At 47.2% G+C, this 14,449-nt stretch overlaps 2 protein-coding genes across 4 annotated transcripts in view; one reads left to right on the top strand and one right to left on the bottom strand.

Annotated features, from left to right (window-relative positions):
* The window catches only part of Golm1 (golgi membrane protein 1), a 32,111-nt gene extending 18,419 nt beyond the window's left edge, over positions 1 to 13,692 (top strand). Inside the window, exons 6-10 of the mRNA XM_050144126.1 lie at positions 2,705 to 2,834; positions 5,625 to 5,769; positions 7,120 to 7,350; positions 8,633 to 8,740; positions 11,278 to 13,692. Coding sequence (XP_050000083.1) covers positions 2,705 to 2,834; positions 5,625 to 5,769; positions 7,120 to 7,350; positions 8,633 to 8,740; positions 11,278 to 11,384 — 721 coding nt within the window. The 3' untranslated portion in view covers positions 11,385 to 13,692. The remainder of the gene's footprint in view (positions 1 to 2,704; positions 2,835 to 5,624; positions 5,770 to 7,119; positions 7,351 to 8,632; positions 8,741 to 11,277) is intronic.
* The window catches only part of Naa35 (N-alpha-acetyltransferase 35, NatC auxiliary subunit), a 41,645-nt gene continuing 40,139 nt past the window's right edge, over positions 12,944 to 14,449 (bottom strand). For all 3 annotated transcript variants that reach the window (XM_050144123.1, XM_050144122.1, XM_050144124.1), the window contains one exon: positions 12,944 to 14,244. In XM_050144123.1, coding sequence (XP_050000080.1) covers positions 14,185 to 14,244 — 60 coding nt within the window. In that variant the 3' untranslated portion in view covers positions 12,944 to 14,184. The remainder of the gene's footprint in view (positions 14,245 to 14,449) is intronic.

The raw sequence follows: 14,449 nt of genomic DNA, 5'->3' as shown, positions 1-14,449 counted from the left end.
ACTGTATATTTACTTTCTAATATTTGTGACTACAACAAGCTTCAGAGTGTTTCATCATTTAAAGGTATTTGGGATTTTATCCTTCCACAGACACTCAGTGTAGGTTTAGCCTGTCACTAGCTGTACATTGCCAAATTACTTGCATTCTTTCTTATTTTATTTTGAAATGGGTCTTCCTGTGTAGCCCTGGCGACCCTAAAATTTGTATAGGTCGGACTGGCCTGGGACTCACCATCTCCCACCCAAGTGCTGGGATCACCACACAGTACTTCCTCGCTGCTTCCTAAGAGTAAGCGGGGTATGCAGACCCCAGAAGCCCAGAATAATAGCTGCCTCACACATTCCGGCTCACAGAATGCCCATGTCCTCTCGAAATGCCAACAACTTGCCTGATGTCCTAATTACTTCAAACCCAATCCTGCAAACAGCATGAAGTCTGGAGCACCTTAATACCAGGGCAGGTGCTGGGCACTGCATCCTCAGAAGTAAGCAGGGCAGGTCCTGAGCACTGCATCCTCAGTAGGCAGGGCGGGTACTAAAAACACTGCATCAGTAGGCAGTGGCTCTGTAGGAACACTGTGGTGGCCTTGAACTGAGATGGATACAATCTCACTTGTCCTATGCATTTTCTCTTGGGCTGAAATGTCACTGTGCATCACGTGACTGCTATGTTGTGACAGTATAATGGCACAGGACATGAGTAGACACTCAACACGAGAACACATGGTTGGACTGGGCAGTATCTACAGACTTTTGCTCTGACTTGAAGGACAGTGTCACTGGAATCTATTGAGTAGAGACCAAGACACTGTCAAATGCCCCAGATGGCTCCCACAGTGGAGCTGTGTCTGGCTCCAGACATTCACAGTGAGCCTGGATAACTGAGCTAGTGATATCAAAACATACACACAGACAAATGTGAAATACCCTAGACTTAGAGCCTTCAAAAGCTCCTTGAAGCCAGTATTTCCTCCAAACCAGTGGTCTTGCTTGATAAGTGTTCACCCAAGTTTTCAGCCTATCAGAAGTCAGCTATGGGCTAGAGGAAGGCACGTGGGTCCCAGGTCGGGCAGCAGCTGTTGTGCTGTCCTGGGTTGTGTGTGCAGGGAGACACTTGTACTAAGAGGTGAGCAGCCTGGATGGTCGGTCTTTCTGCTGTGTCCGTCTCACTCACTGGTTGTACTTTAGAGCCCCTGCTGCAGAGGCAGGAAGCTCTCAGACGTAATGGCAGAGATTGATGGATGCCAGAAAGAGATAGATGTCCTAAAGTTTCTTAGAATGAGAGATCTGTGTGTTTGAGAATCTGAGAAAAGATGTAAACACCTTGTTAGCAAATTTGTAAAGTGTATAAAATCGTTCATTGAGGAATTGAGAGGTTATGACCAAACCCAAGGTTGTCCAATTAAAACAAGATTTATTAAATATCAGCCAGGAAGATAGACACTGGCTAGTCAACCACCAACTGACTGGGAAGTTTTTCAATGAAGTCTTTGCTTCTCTCTCACGTCTGAGGTTCCTGTTGTCGTCCTGTTCCCTGCTGTGTGTGGAATGTTTTCATCCACTGATGCTTTTTGATCTGCCAAAGGGTATGTTCCGAGTTAGGGACCGAGGCCCCAAAATGTTTCCAACCCAGGAAAGGCTGCACAGAGAGAACACTGTAGTCTTCAGAAGACTTGAGTCTTTCTCTTGGTTTTAGCGGTAGAAGGCAGCAGAAGCCTGTTAGCGTCCCTGTTTGCTAAGTAAGTGGTTTCTGCTCTGCCCCTCTGCTGAAATCAGGCTCGAGCCTCCAGTGTATGTCAGGGGCAGCTCTCTGACAGCTAGACCGATGTCAGTCTTGATGCTGCCCAGAGTCCATCCCCACCCCACAGGCTAAAGGAGTCAAGCTCCTCAGACTGCTCCACAGTCACAAGAACTGGGTGTCCCTCAGCCTCTGTGGGTTGGTTTACAAATTCAGGGATACCTGCCATACTCCTTGATAATTTGCCAGGACAGCTCACCCAACTGAGGACAGCTTTACTCACCACTAGGGTTACAAAGGCTGTGACAGGTGAACAGCCACAAACGGCAGAGTTATAAGGCGAGTCTGGGAATGGGAGACTTAACGTCTCCTGTGGACTCAGGGTCCAGCCTTCTGGTGCATCTGTATCATTACCAGCCCAGAAGCTACTAAACCTCAAGGTCTAGAGATGGTAACTGGGTTTGTTATGTAGGCGTGGTTGATGAAATCATCATCCACATGGTTGAACCTTCCAGTCCCCCTCACTTCTGCTAGGCATGCAAGTGTTACAACTCGAGGGAAAGGTATCCTGACTTTTTGGGAAGTCAGGCTCTGTCTGAAGCTGGGGTGCAGTGAGGGATGGTCTCCCTGAAGGATGTAGCAATTCTGTTTCTCTCTGAGACGCCATTACAAGATGCTTCCAACACCAGGAAATCACAGGGGTTTTAAGGATTTGTACTGGCAGTGTTTTTAAGTGTGTGTATGTGTGAGTGTGTACATGTGTGTGTGGCATGTTTATAGCAATATAACAAATCTAGAGTGTGGTTACCTTTACATTCTTCCCTGTCATCTAATACTTGCAAGTTCCCTTTTCAGATTGTGTCCAGAGTAGGAAAGGGCTGTTCTGCCTTCTGCATGGACTATGGGTGTGGGGTCCAGTAGGGAGTGCTTGGGACACCCACACATCCTTCCATTTGCCTCGACCAGGAGCCAGTGTATCAACCAGATGAAGGAGGTGAAGGAGCAGTGTGAAGAGCGGATAGAAGAGGTCACCAGAAGGAGAAACGAGGCAGCCGTTTCCAGAGATGCAGGTGACAAAAACAGCCAGCGTCAGCAGGTAATTTGGGTCTGTTCTGACAGGGTGTCCACGGGAGCTGCACTTCCTCTCCTCAGCATTTTGTTCTGACCTGTGTCTCTGTTCTCCCCATGGGTGTGGTTCTCTGATACAATGGAGCAAATCCTGGTACCAGGATACCCAGACCTGACTGTGGACGCTGGCCGCCGAGCTAGAGCTAGCCTTTACCGTGTGGAAGAAGCCAATGCTATATGGCTGTTTGAGGCTGCTGAGGTCGAGATGTGAAGTGCTGTGGCCAGGATCAGCCTGGCCCCGTGGCAGGGTCCAGAGTAGTGTTCCCTCATGAGTTCTGACAGCAGAGCATTTTTCTTTTCACAGGATGAACTTGCTTTAATTAGTTTATGAACTAATTCATATATCTTTTATTCTACTTACTTTGGATTTAATTTACTAATTTGTTTCATGGCTTCTTAAGGTACAGTCTTGACTCTTGACTACAGATCTGAAGATTCCTTTCTCATCCAGTGCTACAAATATCTTTTCTTTTTTTGGAAAAAGCATTGTTTTTACTGCAGTTATGTATTCCAGGAAATTGTTCTCATTTAGACAAAAATATTTTTGTCTGTCTTTTTTTTCAAGACAGGGTCTAACTATATAGCTCAGGCTGTCCTGGAACTCACTCTGTAGTTCAGGATGGCCTCTGACTCACAGAGATCCACCTGCCTCTGTCTACGAAAGTGCTGAGATTAAAGGTGTGACCAAAATATTTTTAAACTTGAGACTTTAATCTGTGCACTATTTAAAAGCATGTGCCTTAATCTCCACACATTTAGGGATTTTCCAGATATCTCTCTACTTCTGCTTCCTTGTTAATTCTTCTGTAATAGAAGGGGAGACGTGGGGCTGGAGAGATGGCTCAGTGGTTAAGAGCATTGCCTGCTCTTCCAAAGGTCCTGAGTTCAATCCCAGCAACCACATGGTGGCTCACAACCATCTGTAAAGAGGTCTGGCGCCCTCTTCTGGCCTTCAGGCAGACAGACAGAATATTGTATACATAATAAATAAATATTAATAAATATAAAAAAGAAGGGGAGACGTGATGTGGTTCCACGTTTAAATTTGCTATGATGGGGTTTTAGCCTAGAATGCATTGTTCTGGTGAGTGTCCCCGTGAGTGAGGTGATCCTCTTCCTTTGGCTTCTCAGGACTTTTAATTTCCCTGCTGTCAACAGAAGCTTCTGTCCTGCCTGTCCCAACAAAACACAGAGGCTTGTATTAACTGTAAACTGGTTAGCCCACTAGCTCAGGCTTACCATTAACTAGCTCTTAAAACTTAAATTAACCCATAATTCTTATCTGTGTTTAGCCATGTAGCTTGGTACCTTACTCAGTGATGCATTCTCATCCTACTTCCTCTGTGTCTGGGTGGTGACTCCAGACTGAGTTATTCTCTTCCCAGAATTCTCCGTTTAATCTGGTTGCCCCACCTATACTTCTTACCTGGTTACTGGCCAATAAGCATTTTATTAAACCAATACAAGGGACAAATCTTTACAGGGTACAAGAACATTCTTCCACAGCACCCTGTAGTTTAACATGACACACCTTCTTAGTTTTTATTCTGCTTGGTGTTCTCTGGACTTTCTCAATTTATAGTTTAGTGTTTGACATGAATTTGGAGGAATTCTTAAATCTTGATTACTAGATGTTTGTCTTAGCCAGGTCTGATCATTATGTATGTGTGACATTCAGAAGTTGTCTCCGCACTTCTATCCTGAGTATGAGGGATCTAGAGTGACCATGTATGTCTGCCGTCCCACCCGGAGTAAGAGGGATCCTCTCTCTACTTGTCTCATCAGTCTTTGGGATTTTGTTTCATGTTTTCAGACTATATTCTGTTTTTCACTTTCAGTAGGTTTCTATTTTATCTCCAAACTTGGGAAACTGTCCCTTGGCCATAGCTAGTATACATATGAGCCCGCCAAAAAAAAAAAAAAAAAGCTTCATTCACGTGACAGCATTTTTATTTCATTATTCCTTTTCTTCCCTTCCCGTTTCTATCTCCACCTCGTTGTCTACTTTATTTGCTGGGTTCTCTGTATGTTGGCCACGTTTGCTCTAAATCCATGGTCTGGTAAGTCAGGTATCCCTGTGTCAGCTTCCAGTGTTTCCTGTCTCCAGACTGGTCTTTGCTTTACAGGATGCCTTCTAATCTCGTACTTGCCATGGGACAGGATATGCTGACTAAAGGGGTCTACTGTAAATAGGTTGTCTACTACCTGTTGTAAGATGATGGAGCGGAGACATACATTCTTTAGGGCTACATATAGGAATGAGCCTGTGTTTTGGATTATGTCCTGCTTCTCAGTATCCCCAACAAGTGGCAGAAAGGGACCGACGTTGGACGGTCCCCTTCCCTCAGCTCATTTAGTGTCTGAGAGTAACTAAAGGGAATGGGCAGCTTCTTGGTCATCTGGGAGTGCTAATTTCTACGCATCTGTGACGTTCTTGAGTTCCATGCCATAAGACAGGAGAATGTGTTCTGTGAGAGTCAGTCATGTCAGGCAGACAGGGTGAGCATGTCCTCGTGGTGGGCTGAGCGCTATAGATATTTGGTCAGGTAACTTGGTGTATTGGGATGGTTACATTTCCTCTTATGTCCTCCATTTTGAGTGTGTTTTCTGGAGGACCTGGACTTAGCCGCAGTCTACTGTTCTATGCCGTGTGACAGGGTAGACGGTGGTGTTTGAGTTTAGGGGTTTTGACTTGCTGGTGGATGCAATGAGGATCCTGTGACCTACTTTCAGAGCCCTATGCTTATTTCAATTCCAGCCCCTTCAGCCTCAACCCAAGCTTCAGGAAGTCATCCCGGTAAAGGATCAGCTGCCACAAGGGGAAGGGGTGGTGCCCAGGAACCAGTCCGAGACACCAGCCCCCAGTTCAGAGGTGCGGGATTTGAAACCACACGAGCAGAATGGTAAGCACATCCTCCAAATGCAAGCAGCAGTGCATGATTTGGGAGGGTGGTGTGGACACTGGGGGCAGAGTGTGCCTTGAGGCAGCCGAGAATGGGCAGTATAGCCAGCTGGAGGTACTTTCTCTTGGGTCCTTGGATGGGGGACGCAGGCTTCCGCACTGTCTTACTAACACCTCGTCCTTGTAAGCCGAGTGCTGAGTTCCTTGGCAGCTATGTACAGGTACAGACAGCACTTTAATTCAGGGTACTGGAGAATCGTGCGACTTAGGGGCAGACATTGAGTCCTCGTGGCTGGTGTGCCTGGCGTCCCAGGGCTTGTCCTAAACAAATGACCATGAGAGCCTAGCCCTCATGGGATACCTGAATCCATGTTATTTTCTGATTTTTGTTTATTAGTTGGGTTTTGATTTGTTTTTGTTTAGAGATAGATCTCTATGTAGATCTGGCTGACCTGAAACTCGCTATATAGACCAAGCTTGTCTCGAACTCATAGAAATCCACTTGCCTCTGCTGAGTGCTAGGATTAAAGGTATGGGCCATCATGCCCTGAACTTTTAGCTATTTAATCAGAAGATGAGGACGGACAGAAGCCCGTGGTCAGGAGCGGAGGTCAGAGGAGCTCCTAGCCAGCTACTCTGAAGTATGAGGCTCGCCCTGTAGCCATTTTTTCTGGCGACACTCTAGAAATGAAGCGGTGACACTCTGTTTTTTCTGAGATAAGTTCTTGTGTAGCCCAGGCTGGGCTCAGACTCACCGTGCATCCATGCCTGGAACTGACTTTGCTGCCTTCCCCTCCCAAGTCCTGGGATGACGGGTGTGCTGCATGCATTCTTTGTAGTTAACGTTACCATTTTTTCCTTCTGTTTTGTCTGAGGCAGAGAATCCCAGGCTGGCCCCACACTGTGTAGCCCAACATTCCTAATGCTGTATATAGTTCACGTTGTGATGACCCCAACCGTAAAGTATTTTCATAATTCTAATTTTGTGGTTGTTATGAATCGTAATGAAAATAGTTTTGGAGACAGAGGTTTGCTAAAGGGGCTGCAACCCACAAGGCCGAGAACTGCTAATATAGCCAAAGCTGGCTTTCGATGGCCGGACCTTCCTGCCCCTAGAGTGACAGGACGATAGGTGTCAGCTCCACACCCAGAAAGGCTAGGCACGGCTTTAATCCTAGCACTCACTCTCAAGTTTCTCAGGGTTGGAGGATCTTTGAGTTGAAGGTCACCCTGGTGTACAGAGTTTTCAGAAGCCAGGGCTACAAGGAGAAACCCTGTCTCAAAAAACAAGAAAAACCAAAACCAAAACAAAGGGTGCTCTTGCAATCGTATCTAACTATGTTCTGTGCAGAGGAAAGCAACAAGATTCTGATTGTCAGTGAGGAGCATGGCCTGGGACCACCGAAGGCGTCAGTCCAAAACCAGGCCCCCGTGAATGACACACCTGTAGGAGCTGGGAGAGCTCAGCAGATCGCACAAGGGCCAGCTGCCTTGTTGGCTAAGCCTGAGGATTCTCAGTACCCCGAGCGGTACCAGCTTGTCGTCCAAGATGGGCAGGAGAATCAGCATGCTGCTGAGGAAGGTGGGTGGCCCTGAGGTTCCTAGACTTCCTGCCAGGCACTCGGCTCTCTCCATTTTCTCAGCAATGGACACGTCTTGAATGTCACCAACTGGCCTTCATGGCTTGTTTACACTTTTTTGTGTTTATTTGATGTCCATTATTGAGGGAAAACCGGGCAGGTACTATCTCTACCTGCCTATGGCTTATGTACAGATAGTGCCTGGGATGGGACTGAGGGGAGGGATGCGGGATCCATGCATCTGAGGAGCCGTGACAGCTGAATCCCACCTTTCTTCCATCCTTAAAGAGTGGAATCTTCCTTCAGCCAAGTATCTCGGGTGTATTCTGCTGCCTTAAAGGTGTGGAAACTTCCCGTTCCGTGGCACCAGGTGCACTCATGACGACACCTGTGCTCCTGAGTGGAGCAAATGCCAGACCTGAGGGATGTGTCTAAGTCTGTCAGTCTTTCCTTCAGAACAACGTTCCTTTGTTCTGGGGTGCACTTTGTCAATGTCAACCTGCTGCTGAGTGTCACTGTCAGAGCCCGGCCCTATAACTACAGTCAGGAGGTGCCCACTAGAGGAGGGAGAGACCCCACTTTGCTGGCACTCAGCTGAGCTACAGGACTTGAAGTGGAACAGCTAAAGGCAGACACGCATGACCAGGCTTGTGTGGTGCAGCGGCTTCAGCATGCAGCAGTAACGACCTCATTTGGAGGATACACGGATCGAGAATTGCTCTTGCTGCTTCTACATGAGAGAATAGAAGCAGAGTAGAGATTTTCTAGGCATTCCTTTTAAGGAAGGTCTGCTGTGCCTCCCCACGTACACACACCGCAGAGGCCAGGGAGACTCCTGTTGTCTCTAGTCTCATTCTGTGCTGTTTTCAGGGCAGAGCATGGTCGTAGACAGTCCAATCCTGCACGTGGAGGCCCTCGGTATTCACGCGTACCCTTTCTTGGAGTCATTCTGAGAAGCCACTGTCATGTCCCATCATTAACCCATTATTTCCTGAAACAGGGGTTGCTTTTCCTTAATCTTGTTGATTGCCTTTCTCAAAAAGACGTGTGGTTTCTCAGTTTCCTGACGGAATCATGGCTTCTTACCTAGGATTTTGCTTGTTTATTTTGTGTTAGGAATGGAGCCCAAAGCCTTTGTGCACTAGGGTTTCCGTCACCAGGGCTGGATGCCAGTAGACTCCATGGTGTTTGTACTGGGAAGAAGCTCACGAGTCGGGCAGCTTTCTCAAGTACAGGTTTGGTACTCCAGTGACGTCAAGAATGACATGTGTGCTGGTTTTACAGAGAAGAACCAGCAGCAGCTGAGAGACGACTACGACACAGACGAAAACGAAGCCGAGTCCGAGAGAGACAAGCAGGCCGTCCTCGCGGGGAACGACGGCGATAAAAACGGTAGGAAGTGTGTGTGAGTGGTCACCTCCGTCCTTTTCTTCCTTTTCCTCAACTGTTGAGAAGTAGTGGTCATTCAGGGAGACTCTTTGTCTTTTTGGTTTTTCAAGACAGGGTTTCTCTGTGTAACAACCTTGTCGGTCCTGGAACTAGCTCTTATAGACCAGGCTGGCCTCACACTCAGAGATTCACTTGCCTCTGCCTCCTGAGTGCTGGGATTAAAGGCGTGGGCCACCCCATCTGGAGAGGCTGTTTTCTTTAGGAGTCCTGGCTAGTGAGGTCGTGGGGCAGGGTGAGAACAGAGATGCCCCAGATATCAGAGGACTTTCCCAGGGCACCCCAGAGTCATCCACACCTGGTTTGGGCCCAATCATTAGATTATCTGTTGACTGCCTCCTAACCAGGGTTCCGCTGTGGCTAGCCTTCTAGAGAAGCTGATGAAACGCGTCTTTGACAAGGCTCTTGTCCCTTCTGACTCCTTGAGCGTTATCAGCAGCACTCTGCTCTGCCCTACAAGGTCCTGCAAACAGCATATGCAGTGTTCACGCAGCTCACACGTGATTTGCAGATTTTGCGCCATCCGCTCTTTATCCCAGTTCTCTGTAGTTTCCTGCTTCCTTGCAGTCGACGATGCTGCAGCCTGAGCTCTAGTTTTCGTGAACCTGAGTCTTGGGGCATGGAAGTAAGTCTTCCAGGGGACACGCAGACGCCGCACAAGGCCCAAGTCCTTCTGCTGACATAAAGGACTGTGGATTGCAAAGGTGTGGCATCCCATGGCTGACACCGTCTTGCTCCTCCTTGCTCTGCAAGTTTATTCCTGCCGACCTTTAAACCAGGAACAGGGGCTCCGGGTTTCAGTTTTGTGCTTGATTCCCCACCTCAGAATCAGGATTTTTCGGAATTGTTTTGGCCTTTTAAATTACACGTGTGCCACTGTGCATGTCTAGAGGTCAAAGGACAACCTGTGAGCCAGTTTTCTTCTTCCATCATGTGTGATCTGGAGATCAGATTTGTTTCAGGCTTCATTCACACCTTTAGAAGCGGAGGGAGAAGTCCGGGCTCTTTGGGCTCCATCAGAAATCCTTTGGCCGGCTTGCGTCTTAATTATTACCTGGTTATTACCCCCCCCCCCCCTCTGGACTCAACGCCCTCTCTTATTATCACATGAGTAATTCTTGATGTTTGATGGATTTTTCAAAAACTTCAGGACTGGAGAGATGGTTCAGTAGTTAAAGACCCAAGTTCAACTCCCAGTATCCACATAAGGTGGCTCATAACCATCTTAACTCCGGTTCCAGGCGATCTTCCTCTGGCTTCCATGGGCCCTGTATTTATATGTATCTATCTATACAGACAGGTAACTACAAATAAAATCCTTTCTAAATCTTAAACAGTAGCAAAAGGGTTCCCATGTGCCTTTTCTCCACATTCTCCAAATGTTATATCACCTTAAGTAACCACAGTCCAACTGTCCACAAGAAGTGTTGATATAGTTAGTACACTAACAGCAAATGTCTGTCCAACTGATGTCCTCTGTTGTCTACACACACACACGCCCCACACCTACTATCCTGCCTGCCCTGTTTATCACTGTTTTGTTTTTCAAGACAACAGTTACTGTGTGTAGCCCTGGGTGTATGGAATTCACTCTGTAGACCAGGCTGGCCTCAAACTCAGAGACTGCTTGCCTCTGCCTCTGCGAGTGCTGGGATTAGTGTTGTGCCACCAGGGCCAACTCACTCAGATACTCCTGTTTCAAGTGTACTGGCCTAATCTGGGAGACGGAGTCCTTCAATGTGGATGTCTAATTCTGCATTTATCCCGCAAGTCACTTGCAGAGGTTCTACAGAGAAGCCTCCGTTTGATTATATCACATACTGTATAATTTCTGAGGCACAGGGATAAATAACACATTAGCGGGAAGAAGGGCAAACAAATACAAGACGTCTCATCTATCTTTTGTGTACATCTGACTGTACTGAATTGTGTCCTTTGGTTCTAGTGTTAACACCCCTGCAGCTGACTATCCTGCTAGACATCTGGCTTTGCGGTGAAAAGCTGCGGTCTTAGTCCTGTGGGGCACTCTGATCTGTGCAATGCTGTCAGCGGAGTGAGAGCAAAGCAAAAGGATGAAACTGACAGCTTAAGACCTTGCTTGTCCCGGGGACTCTGTAGTCAACACTGCAAGGATTAAACACGACAGGAACATTGGCTTAAGTCTTGTGACCTGTTTGTGCCCTTGTGATAAAATATAGCCAATACCCAGGGTGGACGCCTGGACGGAAGCTGCAGGCAGGTGGCTCTGGGGAGGAGTGTGCTGTGTGTCCTTCTCCAAAGAGTGGCCATCATAGCACACGCTGGCTTTGTTTTGTGGCGTGCTGTACACACGGTTTCTTTTGATGGGAACCCAATTCTAAGCTGCAGTGGTGTTGTGGAAAGTGGATTCTCTTTATGAAAATCCTAGGAACTAACACGAAGTGAGACCTGACCAGGCTGTTTCCCCAAAGTGTTAATATTGGAATATTGCTTCCTATTTTCAGATTTTAATGAAGATCAGAAGAGAGGCCCCGTAAATGTACCCGATGGGAGTGAAAAGCAGAGGCCCGTCCCAAATCAAGCAGGAGTCCACAGTCCTCAGGAGGCCTGAACAGAGATCAGCAAAGGCTCCAGCGACTGAGTATGAACCTGAAATGTACAAAGTAAATGCGCATCGACAGATGATTCCGGGGTTTAATCAGTACATTGTAGCAAAGACAGTTTGGGGACCTTTAAAGTGTCTATAGAGGATGTCAAAATTGGTCAAGCTTTCTTAATAGGTATTTCTTGAGCAAGTCAGGCAACAACAAAAAGAGAAATGAGGTTGTCCTGTAGGGGCGGTGTCTGCAGGACCGAGCAGCAGCAGCAGGCCAGCTGCTGGCAAAAGGCCGCACCCCTTCCTGTGCGCTGCTTGCCAGTTTGTGTTCATTGGACCCGAGTGGCTCATCTTTCCTGCACATACTTGATTCCACTACCGATGGCCTACAGCTTACTGTCAGCATAAACAACCACTAGTTGGTGTAGAAAAGTCTCAGTACAATGTTGTTCTGTGCAGAAGTAAATTAAAAGACAGCCACTACATCAGGCTAACCCTTGGACTCAGAAGACTGAGGCAGGAAGATTGCTACAGGCTTGGGCCAGCCCTAGCTACATAGTGAATTTCAAGTCAGATTGAGCAAGAAAGTAAGACTGTCTTAAAATGTCAATTGTGGGGGAGGATTTTCTTTTTTCTTTTTCTTAAAGACTACTGGTTCAGATAACCTTTGTTATTCATTTGATGTACAGAACACTATTAACTTAAGTCAATGTGAGCACCGATGGTCTCTACCTTGTTTTTTGTTTGAGTGGGCAAAGGGAAGTCTCTGGTAAGCCACTGCCCCTCACTGGGAAAGGCAGTGGTGGACTGAGCTCTGGACAAAAGCTGCAGGGGCAGGCAGAGCAGACAGGATGTAGAGCACTGCAAGGACAGAGGCCCAGAGATGCACAGTTGTGTTGCTATGGCAGTCCAGGAAGAAGGGCTGGCTGCTGGGGATACCCAGGTTCTAGCTGGGACACCTACAAAGGCAAGAGAAACACAGCAGCAGTTTTTCTGTAGTTATGTATTATAGTTCCCTGATGATAATGGTGTTAGGCCTGACTTTAGGTGGTCCTTGATTCTGATCACTGGGTTCTAACCAACTAACTTGACAGCCGTCACCCTGAGAAGAGAACTCCTGCTTTTCGGTGCTCTCTGAAGAGTCAGACGCTCCACAGGGTCTGAGGTTGTCTGGTGTTGGTCTGACAAGTGGACAGTGCTGGTTAATTGGGAAGCACCACCACTAGAGCCACTGGAAAACCTCTAGTGCCTTTGGGGCTGGCTGAAAAATTCCTGCAGTGTAAGTGGATGCCCAAGTGGTCCAGTCTTCCTGTCAAGCCATTCTGCTCTTTAAAAACATCTGATCACCTGTGGCAGATGTGGGTTGTGTCTCCTTGCCCAAACAACCAGATCTGGTGCTCACCCCACCCCATCTGACATACAACCCATGTGTTTAGATGCCTGCAGGGTCCTCAGACACGCTGTTAGCACACTACATTCTACTCCAAGGTTCCGTGTTCAAGGGGACTTTGTATTTTCTAGTGCCCATTTCCTGCCTTAACTTTGGTTCTGGTTTAAAGTGTAGACAGTGCTGATCAACAAGTAAAATAGGTGAGGAGACTACTCTGGTCTCTGAGCTCTAAAACTGCGGGCTGCCTAATGTCTGTGCTTGACACTTGAGCCAGACCATCTCAGTACTGACGAGGAAGTCAACAGCCTTACCTCCATCTTTGCTAGCACTTCAAGTTCACTCAGGCATGTTTCCAAGTATTTCTAGGAAATGTTTTGATAAAAAGGAAGGTGTCATGGGGTTGGGGCACAGCTCCCTGAGAGCATCTGCCTAGTATGTACGAGGCCCTGGTTGCATCCTCAGCACCAGCATAAAGTGTCAAATTAGAACTAGGACACTGAAATCTCAAGACCATTCTTACCATAAGCCAAATGAACTGCCGATGGTCTTGGGCCAACCCACACAAGCAGGCTAAACTTCAGAGTAGTGCTAAAACCACTGCTCCTACAGAGGACAAAAGGGAAGCCCTACAGGCTTACATGTAACATACACCAGTGCAGAGGGATGGGGCCTCTGGCTGGTGGACTGAGAACAGGACCTGCATCTCAATACAGTTCGAGGGCTCAGCCGGGACAAAGGCGTGTACCGCATTCAAACAGACCTAGGCTCAGCAGTGTACACACCTCGCCCGCTGCCGCCAGCAGCAGACACTGCAGCGGGACGTGGTTTCTTAAACTGTATGATTGTAGCTCCTTGCGAATCTGTCCCTCCTCAAAATCCATTTCAAATTTCAACAGAATCTAAATGATTAATAAACTCATGTTTCGAAACTTATCAGTTTTTGGGGGCTATTTGGTGTTTAAGACAGGAGCTCACGTAGCCCAGGCTGGCTTCAAACACAGTACACAGCTGAGGGTCAGTGAAGCCTGATCCTGCTGCCTCTGCCTAAGGGCTGGGATGCAAGGCTTACGGCACCACAGCCAGCTTGGATGACCTGCACTGCTGGATGGTGATGCTCAGACCGCAGTTAGTGTACTTTTTGTCAAGAAATTTATTAACTTTACAAACACTATTTCACTCACTCATTAAAAAAGTTTTACAATTAAGTCTGTAATAAAACCACGTAACGTTCACCAATGCATTCCAGCCCAGTTCCAGCCATTGAGTATAAGAAACCACTTTAAAACAGCAGTTTTCATTCCCATCAGGTAAGGGTGTTAAACTGAAAATATTCCTTATAACAGGCTGTCATCCAAGAAATCCACTTTACGTTACTGTGTGGCAGAATGTCTCTAGCACGGATATACTCCGTCTCTGCAGTCTCTTTCACACCAGTTTCACAACAGGAAAGTACTTGTGAACAGAGAAATCAAATTCAGGAGGAACCTATGAAGAAAGCCAGAAAGCCAATGAATACATCCGCGAGTGTTCAGGCAGTGGACAATGAGTACTTTGCACGTCACGTGTTTCAGAAATGAGGCAGTAGAAAAGACACTGGCCTAATAATGGCAGCAGTCAAACAGAGAAACGAGGAAGCTGCTTCTCTTTCATGAAGGGCATGAGAAAAACATCCGGGCCATCTGTTTCTTAT

The sequence above is a fragment of the Alexandromys fortis genome, unplaced genomic scaffold (genome assembly GCF_014885135.2).
Source record: "Alexandromys fortis isolate MF-2015 unplaced genomic scaffold, M_Fortis_MF-2015_v1.1 scaffold_1, whole genome shotgun sequence".
Lineage (NCBI taxonomy): Eukaryota > Metazoa > Chordata > Mammalia > Rodentia > Cricetidae > Alexandromys > Alexandromys fortis.
Note: the sequence above shows the minus strand (reverse complement) of the source record. Positions and strands in the feature narration are given on the sequence as shown.